This window comes from Erpetoichthys calabaricus, chromosome 11 (genome assembly GCF_900747795.2).
Source record: "Erpetoichthys calabaricus chromosome 11, fErpCal1.3, whole genome shotgun sequence".
Taxonomy (NCBI): Eukaryota; Metazoa; Chordata; class Cladistia; order Polypteriformes; family Polypteridae; genus Erpetoichthys; species Erpetoichthys calabaricus.
This window is the reverse complement of record NC_041404.2, coordinates 159,003,904-159,017,459: the sequence shown is the minus strand read 5'-3', so window position 1 is coordinate 159,017,459 and position 13,556 is coordinate 159,003,904. Positions and strand designations below refer to the sequence as shown.

At 33.2% G+C, this 13,556-nt stretch overlaps 1 protein-coding gene across 1 annotated transcript in view; it reads right to left on the bottom strand.

The window, feature by feature from the left end:
• LOC114661233 (ADP-ribosylation factor-binding protein GGA1-like) overlaps positions 1-13,556 on the bottom strand; it is a 52,728-nt gene that overhangs the window by 19,410 nt on the left and 19,762 nt on the right. The window contains exons 5-8 of the mRNA XM_028814446.2: positions 11,424-11,547; positions 8,379-8,479; positions 1,827-1,907; positions 352-489 (exon numbers count right to left, since the gene is read on the bottom strand). Of these exons, the coding sequence (XP_028670279.1) occupies positions 352-489; positions 1,827-1,907; positions 8,379-8,479; positions 11,424-11,547 (444 nt within the window). The remainder of the gene's footprint in view (positions 1-351; positions 490-1,826; positions 1,908-8,378; positions 8,480-11,423; positions 11,548-13,556) is intronic.

The window sequence follows — 13,556 nt, the reverse complement described above, 5'->3', positions numbered from 1 at the left end:
GAAAATAGTAAAATGCACATACAGTAGCACAAAGTTTTAACAGATTTATGACTGACACTACTAATTAATATATAACTTCTATTGAGAAAGAAAGATCAGTTTAGTAAAATAAAGACATTGAACTTGGCATGGTACAATACTCAGCTCAAACACTACACAGTACACCAGCCCTGGTCTACAGTAAATTTCATTTCTAACCTACCCATGAATTATGGTCACATAGTACTACTACTATATAGTAATACTTAATCACTACTAAAGTCTACTCACATTTAAAAACATTAATAAAAGTGTTATTATATACTTTTAATTTTAAAAGTCATTAAATACCTCTCTGTATAATGTCATTACCTTTATAATTTGTCTGTCACTTTCAGAAATGTTGCACTTTTTGTAGCTGATCAGCATCTCATTTAGAAGTTTGCAGTTGTTTTCTACTTCCTCAACAACAGCAATTCTCTTAGCCACTTTTTCTTTTTTTTCTTGATCCTGCAATTATCATCACATAATACAAGACAAAAATGTAACACATTTTTAACAAATCAAAGTCAAGAAGCTAACATACACACTATTTCTAGATTTAGCAATGTATTTTACAATATGAAAACATCTGCTGTATAAAATCATTTGTAAATGGCTTGAAATAACTTAATACTGCATTTCTGTTGCAGGAATTCTTTTCTGAAGCTTGTAAACCTTTCAATCATGAACTTGTCCTCAGGTCCACTTAGGGTTAGAAGACAGAAGTCAAAAGTTTTCAAATGTTTTTAGTTAATCCAATTAAGTGAACTTTATTCCTCCTTAAATGGATTCCTTCTATAACATAAGAAAATGATCTCAGGATCTCTAATTTAAAATAAAGAAGCAGTCTTTATTTTATGTTTGATCTCTACAATTGCCATCCGTTACGTAAGTATATGCATTTCATTTAGTGACACCTTTTTATAGGTTATTTAACTGGGTGGTTGGATTCTAAAGCTACCTCTGAGGAGCTTAGAATCCCTTACATTCTTCACATGGACATATATAAGAATATAAAGAAATTAGGAGCAGATTACTATTAAACAAAACTAGGAGGCTTTGCCCCCTACTCGCTTTGCTCCCCCATATTTAATGAGTATTTTAAAATTTCTACATCACTACAGTATATGGTAAAGCACAAGCACTTCTAAAATCACTTTTTTGAAGTCACAGATTGCTGAACAAACTTTCTATTATCATCGAGACAGCTATTGACCACACCTCAAGAAAGTAAATTTAAAAAAATTAAGCCAGCAAATTGCTTGTTATTTAGAACTATATCATGCCATAACTAATAACATAACTAGAATTAATGCATGCACGTTTACAGCAAAAATGTTGTTTAGCTTCAAGTTTAAGTTCATTTCTTTTGTAATGTGTACATGTGTAATAACAAAATTATTACTTGCATATCTACCACAGACTAGTGCCAGTAGTATAACACAAATAAGCAATGAAAACAACCCCTTATATCTTATATTAAGTGCAACATTACACAATATATAACAGAAATAGTCATGGAGTTGTCACTATATACTGTACATAAAATGTTATTATGATACATAGAACTTCCATTGAAGTGCATTGTCTCTTGCAATGCAGCATTTAAAAAAGAGCAAGCAATGTTATTCCTGCCAGCATCTGACTGATCTGATAATGTGCACCTTAGTAATCAGGTGCCTACATCACTGATTTAAAAAAAATATATACACATGGTACGTTCTTAATTAGTCATGCAACCTTTTGAGACATACAGTAATCAAAGTACATTTGGTTTTCAAATTCTTCATCACAATTTCGCATACCTCTTTAATTGTACTCTTAATCAGCCTGTTAGCAGCTTGAAGGTCATCTGGATGGTTACTTTTTAAAAGTCTTGCTAACAACTATAAAAATAAGAAGAAGTTTCTTGGTTATATAAAAACTTATGAAAAATTGTTTTCCTGATGGCGATACTGTTCTTCCAACATGGTAAAGCCAAATGTTATAACTAAATTATTCTATGGCTTGGAGAACTTTGTCAAAACTCACAGTCAACAAATAAGATTTTGCAATTGTGAACTAGCAAAAGTATTGAGCTTCTAGGCAGAGAACGATTTAAGGTTCACGTGGGTTGGATGGCAAATTAAGAGTTCATTATACATAATTATTTTTTACAAAATGCTTTCAAAAATAATAAATTGATCCAAAAGTGCCATTAAAAAGTCAAGCATATTGCCAAGATGATACTGGTATCTATTATATAGAAGACATTCTAGGAAAATCTTGGGTTTCTGCTAAAAGAGGTGTAGGTGAGTCCACTGAGGAAGCTTACCCTGGGGTCTGTGTGTGGATTCCAATGTCCCAGTGAAGTGGCAGGAAGACTGTATTGTAAAAATGGCACCACCCTTTGGATGAGACATAAAACTGAGGTCCTGACTATCTGTGGATATAAAAGATGCCTGGGCATCTTTTGAAAAGAGTAGAGGCTACCCCAATGTCCTAGCTAAATAGCCAACCACAGCTGGTCATTTTGGCCCCATAATCATCCCCTGTCCCTTACTGGCTAGCTATCACTCTCACCCCTTCATCATGTAATGTGTGGTGAGCGTACTGGCACAAGAATGGCTGCATCACATCATCTGGTGGATGCTACAAACTGGTAGTGGTTGAAGTGGCTCCCAAACTGTAAAGCGCTTTGAGTAGCTAGAAAAGCATTATACAAATATATTATTTTTTACTTTATTTATTTAAATTAGACTGTGTCCTGCAACAGTCAAGCTTTATCAAGTTGTCAAACTTTTTAGAGAAGTTGGCTTGCATATCCTAATATTACATTGTATTGTTTATTTGCAAGGATATTTTTTAAATCTTGCATTTTTATTTTCTGTCTCAAGAATTAATATAATTTGTGGTGTAGCAAATAAAACTGCAACATAAAAGGTAAATGAGTCTCTGTTGTGGTGTTTACATGTGTTTTCTCAGTCACTCTATTTTACTCCCACAATCCATACTTAACTATCAGTTTAAACAGTGGCTCGAAAATCAGTGACTAAAAAAATCTGTGTCCTCTGTCTAGAACTGGTTTATGCCTTTTGCTCATTCTTGCCAGGATCAGCACTTATACTCTGTAAGAATAAATTAATTGTGACTTAGAAAAGAAATAGATTGATAGACGGATACAAAGATGGTTAAATCTATGCAAAATGGAATAAGACAAGTGTCTGAAAGTTTTCAAACATAATTTTAATGAGAATGCATGTTATCATAAATTAGAAACCCATAAATTACAGCATAAATAGTAATCAACAAAACTGCAACTTTTTATTCTGCATAGACTAAAAGTATTAAAGTTCTTAAGAAAGTTGTCTACAAGCCATGCTCCTATGGCTTTTCCAGGTAAGTAACACTCGGTTTTATTTACGTAGAGCAATGGCTAACCTGACAAGTTAGTAAAAAAAAAAATGAAGTAATTATATTTACTACTAGCTGTCCCCCGTGGCTCCGCCCACGTAGTAGTGAAACAGGATAAACTTTAAAAATCAATACACAAACAGGTATCGCTAGCTAAGCGGAGGCAAGTTACACTCCAAAACATGGCGACATGTAGAGCGACTCGAACGGAGGCTGGCACATGAGTGAGTAGAGCCCCGCTCAGCTCCCTACTCCTGACGTCACGCTTCCCCCTCCCCTCGGCTCAAAGCTGCTCTCTCAGATTAGCGTGAATAAATCATTCCTGCAAGCGAACTATGATACTTAGCATGATGAGAGAATGTTCAAGTAAATTATAAAAAAAAAAAAAAACCCTATCTAAATCTGTTAAGTAGTTCTCTCATGAAAAGCGGACAGACATACAGACAGTCGTTGGATTTTATATATATATATATATATATATATATATATATATATATAGAGAGAGAGAGAGAGAGAGAGAGAGAGAGAGAGAGAGAGAGAGAGAGAGAGAGAGAGAGAGAGAGATTACAGTGACCCCTCGCTATATCACGCTTCGACTTCCGCGGCTTCACTCTATCGCGATTTTTTCTCATACACGCTTGCGTCACTACGCATGCGCTTTCTGAGAACTTTTATCTAAGCCCCACGATGGCTCCTAAACGTGCTGCTTTTTCTAAGCCTTCTGACAATGAAACTAAGCGCCGGAGGAAGATGCTTATCATCCAGGAGAAGGTGAAACTCTTGGATATGATCAAAGATGGCAATACCCTACAAAGCATCCTCACACATATGAAAAGACAGCGCCAGCAACTGCCTATCAAGATGTTCTTCAGCCGCGCACCCGGACACCCACTGCCTACTCCTAGTACTCCTTCAGTGGAAGAAGACAACGACGCACCTGCTGAAGATACTGCACCACCTGATGACTCTCCTACTGAGGTCGTGCCTTCATAGGTTAGTGGTTGTGTGTAAGAACTGTGTGTGTGTGCAATTAAATGTACAGTACAATAATAATAATATGATATTTGTAACGTCTAATATGTCTTATTTTCTCTTATTTTGTCTAATATATTGGGTAATACTAGTATAATGGTGACTAAAGGGTGTTATTTCATGTCTAGAGGGCTCTAATAATGTTAAAAAACGTATTTAGAAGGTCGCAAACAGGTTTTCTATATTCTAATTGCGAAACTATTCAATTTATAAATAAAGAATCCTACTTCGCGAAAATTCATTTATCACGGTTGAGTCTGGAATGGATTAACTGTGATAAACGAGGGTTCACTGTATTAGCAATAACTGTATGAATTTCTTCAGAAATAAACTAGAGCAGTGTTTCCCAACCTCGGTCCTGGGGGCACACTGTAGCTGAAGGTTTCTGTTCCAACCAGATTCCTAATCAGTGACAACACCTGATAAAACTGATCTCATTTAGTTAGCTGGTATTTTTCTTTTATTCAACATTCAGAAAAGCACAGCAGCATGATTTTTAAATTTATAACACATTTAGAAATATTTCTTCTTTTGTTATAGATTTAAATGTTTAACTCTCTTTTGTTGATTTCATTATATTTTGCCCTTTCTCTGTGCAGTTTTTCCCCTTCATTGTCTCTTATTAATGACAATTAAAAATGAGCAGAGGAGACATCCTGGCAAACAACACTGAATAATCAAATGCTGCAAGTACTTTAGCATCAGACCCATTAATTAGTAAATAATGGATTAATTAAACAATTAGAACACTAGAAAAGTAGAATGAAAATCAAGATGAAAATATTGTTAAAAAGAAATAAAATACATTATTCCCATATAACTGCTTGGTACATTTATATATATATATATATATATATTCACGGCATTCGTAGTCTGTGTCACAATCTGATTGTATGGGTGGTTACCTACCAGGTAACGCTTGTGGTTGGCCAGCAAGTCTGCTAACATCCGCCATGGTGCCCTCAGTTGTGAGACGTGTCGCGTACTCTTTGCATTATTTGACAGTAAACTATTTCAACCATATATATATATATATATATATATATATATATATATATATATATATATTATTTTTTACCAAACCAAAAACACAGACCTTAATTAGCCCAGGAGTCCAATTAAAAAACAGAAGCTAGTTGGAACAAAAACCTGCAGCCACAGTGTGCACCCAGGACTGAGGTTGGGAAACACTGAACTAGAGAACATAAGACTATACACTGAGTGGTCTGCTTTCAAATTTAGCAGTGCTAAGTAAAATCATTGAAACCCTTTCAAGTACCACTTTTGTAAATTTAAATTGGTGACTGGACACAAGATCTTAAGTCAGATTTCCAAACTGAAATCTACTACCTGTTCTTTAGACCCATTGAAATCTAGCTTGTTAACAAAACCTCATGAAATAATTGTAAAACTGATATTGCATACAATAAATAAATCATTATTAAATATTGTAACTGTTTTCTTAAAAGTGTCACTGGTGGACTACTATTAAAAAAAGTAGCTTCAGATTAAAGTTTTCTTAAGAATTATAAAACAATTTCAAATGTATCTTTCCTTTTTACTTTTTTTTTAAAGAAAATTTGCAATCTTATCTTAAAAATACTCTTCAGAAGAAGCTTCAAGTCTTACTTTCACCCTATTCACAACACAGAAACTGTTTTAAGTTATGATATAAATGATACTTTCGGAGGATATGCAAGCATTATTATACTTGTAGACCTAAGTGGTGCTTCAGATATTATCGGTCACAGCATTCCGATGCACAGTCTTGAGAATTTACTTGGTCTATTAGGTACTGTCCTTAGTTGATATATTTCACACTTACTGTATCAAAGCTTTTCAATATTTGGAGAAGTCTGAGGGTAATATTTCCACATTCCTGTTTGCATTTCAACATTGTGACTCTCATGGTTGTTTTTTTTTTTACAGATTAAAAATATATACTTTAATCCAGTAAAAACACCCTGCCCAAACCATGTCTTCTTGCTCGACCTGCTTTGGATGCCACCAAATGGTTGTTTCATTGTTGACAAGGAGAGAGAAGGACAGAGACAGGGAGACATAGATGTAGAGAGGGAAACACTGACAGTCAGATGTTGGTAGTTGAATTTGTTTCTGCAGAGATTCCTGACAGCTACACCCTACCATTAACTGAAACAACGTTGGATGGGTCGTCTCCCATGACTTTGGAGAGGAGAGGTTGGATAAACCACAGTTCCTATTACAAAATGCATCTTTTACATTTCTGCTTGACAAATTTCTTATTCTGACTTGTGCCAATATCATTTCAAACCAAGCATTTTGTATGGAAATGCAAATTTGTTTTTTCTCAGTTTGAAGTGATTGCAAGAGTTGTGTAAAGTAAGAGAAGGAAAGAAACACTGACATAAATTAATTAAAGCTGTATTAAGTTCTTTATCCTTAACTAAACCAGTTGTCAGCAGGCTTCTCTTTAAAACATTACATTATATATATTACTTTATTTTTTTCAAATTTCTAGTCTTGTAGTTTGTTTGGAAAAATGAATAAGTCAGTTATGTCTGTAACTGACTTATTAAGGAGGTGCTGAAACTGAGGTGCCACCAAAACTGGAGATACTGATCCTTAATATCTTAAGTAATTTTGCCAAATATTCAGCTGCAATATTCAGCATTATAAAAATTAGTATTTTTCTCTTTGTTATTAAAGGATTATTATTATTATACCAGTAGAAAAGACTGCAAAAAAAATTGTGCCGTTGCTCATAACAAAACATAAAAAGATTCTATGAAAGGTACAGCTGTGGTACTTTTCCCAAGAATAAACAAGATTAAAACTAGAACATCTCAAATATTGTTACCTTTCAAAAGATGCCAGTATGTATAACCAATTTTCATTCTTTGACAGATACTATTTAATTTCCAAATCCGTACTCAGTTTGTGACGTATGGTAGAACCATCTGTTCACAATATTAAAAATACAATTGCTTCCATCTGTAGCTCTTGTGTTTAAAATTATTGTATACCATATGCAGGCATGACAGAGACCTAATAAAAATATCTTCCTAAAAAAGGAAAGATTCATCAAACATTCAGTGTGATCAGAATACCTATATATCTACTTTAGCTTGGCTCTTTCTTAATCACTGGTACACACCTTCAAATAACCCCAGGGTGTGACTCATTTTATGACTGCAAATCCTATTTATTTGTTTGTAAAAAAATTAAATGTCAAATTACTGGTTGTTTGACTCCATTGCCTCTATAGTATATAGCTGAAAGTATACGGCACAGAGTCCTTTAAAAATTACTAAGCATGTCAATTAAGTTGCGTTAAAAAGGGGACTGAGGCATCCACTGCTCACAGCCAAAATGCTTTTTTTAACCATGGCTCCGCTGTTTCAGTCTCACATGCCTTATTTCACAGAACTTCTAACAATTCTGGCAATTAGGCTGGAAAGTAAATAATGTGTTTAAATCCAAGATGACATCCTGCAAATAATATCAGAACAACATGGCTGAAATCCTCTGTTTTTGCATAGTTTCCTTAAGCTGAAAACCATTTATACCAAAACTCATTGGCTCTGTACAAATATGAGTGGGCTCATGATGGACTGTTGCCCCATCAAGGTTTGTTTATTGTCATATTAATTTGCAACTTCACTGTCTTCATCCTTTATTGCCTTTTTGTTGGTCAAATGTTTTTTGCTTTTTTCCACTTGATTATACCTAAGCCAGCATTGAAGCTGTATCACACTGTTATTTTTACCATAAAAAGCTTTGTCGCAATTTAAAAGAAGGAGGCATTTGCTTTGTGTAATGACTATATATAAACTACTTTTGGGTTCAGAGAAGCTTATCACTTTTTAAACACCATTTTGACTCTCTATTTAATGTACTCTTATTCAAAAACAAATAATATACAGTAGCTTTTTTATTTCTAGATAAAATACCTTTGACTTATCATCATCATCAAAAATAGAACAAGTTGTCCTTGGAGGTGGAGGAGGAACAATTATACTCTGTGATAATTTGGGATCTTTTTTAATGATACCTGAAAATAAGAGCACAGAAAGAAAAAAATAATTACACAAAAGTTCATGTAATATGCACTTACCCTGTTTTAAAAACAAGGAGCTTTCTACAAGTATTAATAAATTAATGTAAATCATCTGGTTATGCTAAACAGAACATTCTGAATACACTATTAATCTTCCAATGTATGATGTAGGACTACTCCAATATTAAATATTTTTTCCAGGCTTTATTTCTATCAAAGAAAAAAATTTCTATTTCTAGCCCTTGAATATATACCAGAACAATTAAAAAATATGCCAGCAATGGATCTTTTCAGCAACACCACCAGGTAAATAATCACAATGACTATTTAAAGCTACAACAATGTGATTATCTATTATAAGAAAACAACAATATAAATTTGCCTATGAACAGAAACATATGCTGTTTATCAAGAGATCCAGAAAGTGTAAAAACTACAAGATAGCGGAAAATGTAAACATTCAAAACCAACAGAAATATCTTCAATCTTTTCTTTAGTTTACAAGGAAAACCAATCTTTCTGTTCAATATCAACCACCCAAAGCTCACTGGTATATGTGAAAGGCTGTCATATACAACATTAGACTCCAAACAAAAGACATACTTAACGGTTTCCACGTGGATGGATCGACAGCTAAACACTAAATTTTTACATGGTCACCTACACCCTACCGACAAGTACTGCTGTCCCTGCAAACTCTTTCAGCATGACTATTTTTCCTTACATGTCCACACATTACCTTACTTGGCCTAATGATTTTTCATCTTCTGTTATCAACACAGAATTGCTTCCAATAAAATACCACCATCTACGAGGAGCATTCAAAAGGTTTCCGCACATTTTTTAACTCTATTTATTGAGAATTTCAGAAACACTCATACATCACTTTTCTACATAGTCACCTTAGTTTCCGATACAATGAAATTTTCCCAGCGTCATACCAACTTTTTAATGCCAAATTACTTCACCGTTTCCAACGAAAATATAAAAGTGCAGAAACTTTTTGAATGTCTCTCGTAGAAGCTCTGGAGACAAGTATTCTTAATCGTTTTTACAATGCAAGTTCTGCTTTTGATCATAACATTTTACTATACGGGTTTAGAATACAGTTGACCTATATGGCACTGTTCTTAGTTAGATAAGGTCACATTTAAAAAATCATTTTTAATATGTGTAGAAGTGTGGCGAAAATACTTCCGCGTTTATGCCTGCATGGTTTACTGCAAGGTTTGGTGCTGGGGCTTATGCTTTTTCCCCATCATATTTTACCATTAGGATTTGTAATTCAGACACAAAATACAAACTTTCATTTGTCCGCTGAGCTGTATGCTTCATTTAAACCAATACACACTCCTCCAATTACAATAATTAATTAATTTGTTTATTGACTTAAAACAGTGAATGAATGAAAAATATTGCTGTTTGAATTTAGTGAGTGATAACTCTGTGAAAATTAAAAGGCAGTACACGAAGTCTTTCTAATTCAAAATGACTAAATTTTAGGTTACCCGAATCCATTTGAAATTTAGGTTTAATTTGTAACATTGATTTAACGTTCAATCATCACATTTATGTGCTTTTTAAAACATTCTTCTACATCTTAAAAATATTGAAAAATAAAGAGCATTTCTTAAGCTGCTGTACCCTGAAAATCTTATTAATGCTTTTGACTGAAACAGAATTGACTATTTTAATGTTTTATGGAAAATACTGTTCATAAAATTAACTTAACAGTTTCACAGTTAATTCAAAATATGGCACTTCAGATCACTAACAAAACTAAGATGTATGAGCGTATAACTGTAATTCTTAAATCACTTCACCGGCTTCCAGTGAAATTCCATAGTAATTTTAAAACCCTTTGGCACATATAAAGTCAGAAATGACAAAGCTCACCTCCTTACCTTGTTGAACCTATTAGTGCTTATACTCCATGGCGTAGACACAGCCTCAAGGTTCAGACCTTCTTACAGTAATATTGTAAAGATGAATAAAACTAAAGCCTTTAGCTACATGGTCCAAAAAACAATGGAAGGCCCTACCTATCAACATTAGAGAAGCATCTTCAGTGTATGCATTTAAATCAAGATTAAAGACCTTAGCATTTTTGGAGTTGCTGCGGTGGATGCTTAATATTTCACTCTTATATTGCTTTTTTATTTGTAGTAAATATTTTTATTTTGCCATTACCACCTGTCTTCCATATTATTCTCTTCTTGGAGTCTGTGGTGGCACTTGCTCTGCCTTAGACAAAATATGTCATGAAATATGATATGCCTGTTTAAAGACATCTTCTATCCAAATGCAATTACCTTGTCTTTGCTGATAAATTGTTCCTTTAACAACACAGTTGACCTGGGATATATACAGTATAATGTTTTTTGTGTATACTGGATGATATTTTATGTTTCCACATGAAACTCTATGTTCCTGTTGCACTTCTTTATTTATACTCTATTTCTAATTATAATACAGTGTGGTAGGCTCATTATTGCAAATGTGGCTAATAAGACGATACTCAGTTGAACTGAACTTTCTGATGAAATTCTGCAATAAGCTCAGATCATGTCCTATGTGAATGACAGACACAATAATAGTGAAAAGGACTTTAAGCACCCGATACAAACTATATATCCAGTCACCTATAGGGACAATTAACAATGTGAAAGAAACATAACAGTTTTAACACACTTGAGCTTTCTGCTGGTATTTTAATCCAAGAAATACAATCACATATCATGATGACTGCTGTATGGCGCAAGTGACTTGCTGACAATAGTGACTTATTGCTTCAACATGACATGAATAATATAAAAATGTTTTAAACAAATTCCATAAAACACATTTTTCTGTACATAACATGATTTTACAAATCAGAAACTTTTGACAATAAGAAGATTTAAAAAACAAGTTAGTCAAATTAACATTTACTACTGACCTTGCTTCTTCAACATGGAATATGCTTCATGTAATTTAACTTCTTCAGGAAGCCACATAGTCCAGCTGTACAATATTTCTATAATTTTTGATTTTACATTATCTGTGCTCCATGTGCCAAGATACTGCAATAAATAAACACATAAAAGATCAAGATGGTCACAAATTAAACATTGTCTTGCCATATACTGTCAGGTCATGTGTGGTTCAAGTATACTGTTACCCAAAACATCACATGAATTGTTAACATACTGTACATAAAACATATGTTAGGAATAAAAAAAAATTAACACACAATTTTAATCTTTATACAATGGTTACTGTCTAAAATTCAGAAACTGTGAAACTGTAAAAGAAAACATCCTTTGGCTATATTAAAAAGTAAGTGATAACCTCATATCATTTGTATTCATAGAAACAAACCAACTTTTCTTAGTTATTACAGAGGTCAAATAAAACAAATACTGAGAAGGGCTAAATCTAATATGACATAAAGCAAGAAGAGGTAGAAGGTTTTATGTAAATAAGCACTGAATTACATTAAATCGCATTGTGAGCAAGATTACGATTTCATTTTGGTCCTCTCATTCACAGACAATATGGGGCAATTGCTATATCATTGCACTCTATAGTATTTAGCAGTGCAGCTAATACTTCAAATATGCATTCAATTACAAATAAATACTAAGTAGTACACTATCCCTCTATTAAAATCATATTAATAATAACTGAAAACTGAAATTTCAGGATACAACTCTGAGCAGTATATACTCTATGTACTGAATAAAAAGAAATTGTATTTCACTCAATGGGATTATAAAGTTAATATTTCTATGAAGCACAAGAAAGTAAATAGCATCCTAACAAGTTTTCCTCAGAAGCAGATTTAGCATGGCAAACTATGAACAGTAATTACAAGACCACTGTGCAGTAAAACAGTTCAAACTAGTTGATGGGATGAACATATTTATTTGTGGAAGGATATTGTGAAGAGAAGTACACACTGACACACAGAGGCACATTCTGATTCTTTGAAGTTAAATGGATGTGATGATAGGCCAAAGTTGTCCACCAGATGGAGGAAAAGAAATCAGACAAAGAATGTCCAAGGTGAACAGACAGAGGACATCAAAAGGAATTCAGTACAGAAGTGAAGAGAAGCCATGTGATCAATGTGTCAAGACATACTGCAAGATAAAAAGCCTTCAGGGCAAAAATCACTGCCAGGAAAAAAGTAAGTTTCTCCTTTTTACAAGGTTTTATATACCATGTTGGAACAAAGTCAACTTTAATACATTTTGTAACTTACTTGTCAGATTTGTGATACTTAGGAAAGCAATATAATACTCAAAACACAGCTTGTAATGGAGATGATTCTGGTGTAGTTTTACTGTTGGGGCAATTCACAAAGAAACAAACCCCACAACATACAATAACCTTATTCCTAAGGATGGGGATATCAAAGGTAGGCATATTTGTTTCAATTGATAACCACCAACCATCAACAAGTATCTTACAATTAAATGAATAATAATGTGTATACTTGCTAAATTTAAAGAAAGAATCAGAAACTCTTTGAGGCAATGTAACATACTTAGAGTTCACTCAGTAACACATAAGCATACAAAACAAATCCATGCATTTGTGAGGAATACAGATTTTACAGCTATGGATACATGTAATAATTATATAGATTTTCAAAGATGAATGAGGATTCAAATACAATGAAACATGAATCTTCTCAGAAAATATTGTTCACTACAATATCATCCCTTGTATGTATATTTCATATTTATCAAATTTTTTTATGTGTAAGCATAAAACTCTTTTTACTTTTCTCCCTTTATTACTGTGTGTTTGATTAGTCTGAAAGAAAGCTAAAGTTTCTTGTAGTAAAATTCACAATAAAATTCTTTACTGAAATCAATCACTGAAAAATGATAAGATTATAGACAAAGAAAATCACTATCAGTAAGGCAGCATATCTAAATGCATAGAAAAACAAAATGGCAAACAAGATTTCAGACTGTCAGAAAAATTCTGTAAATGCAAACATGATACAGAAGACATCACAAGAACACATCAGTTATTTTGCAAAGTTTCAATTATTTAAATGTATTTGAGGAATTTTCAT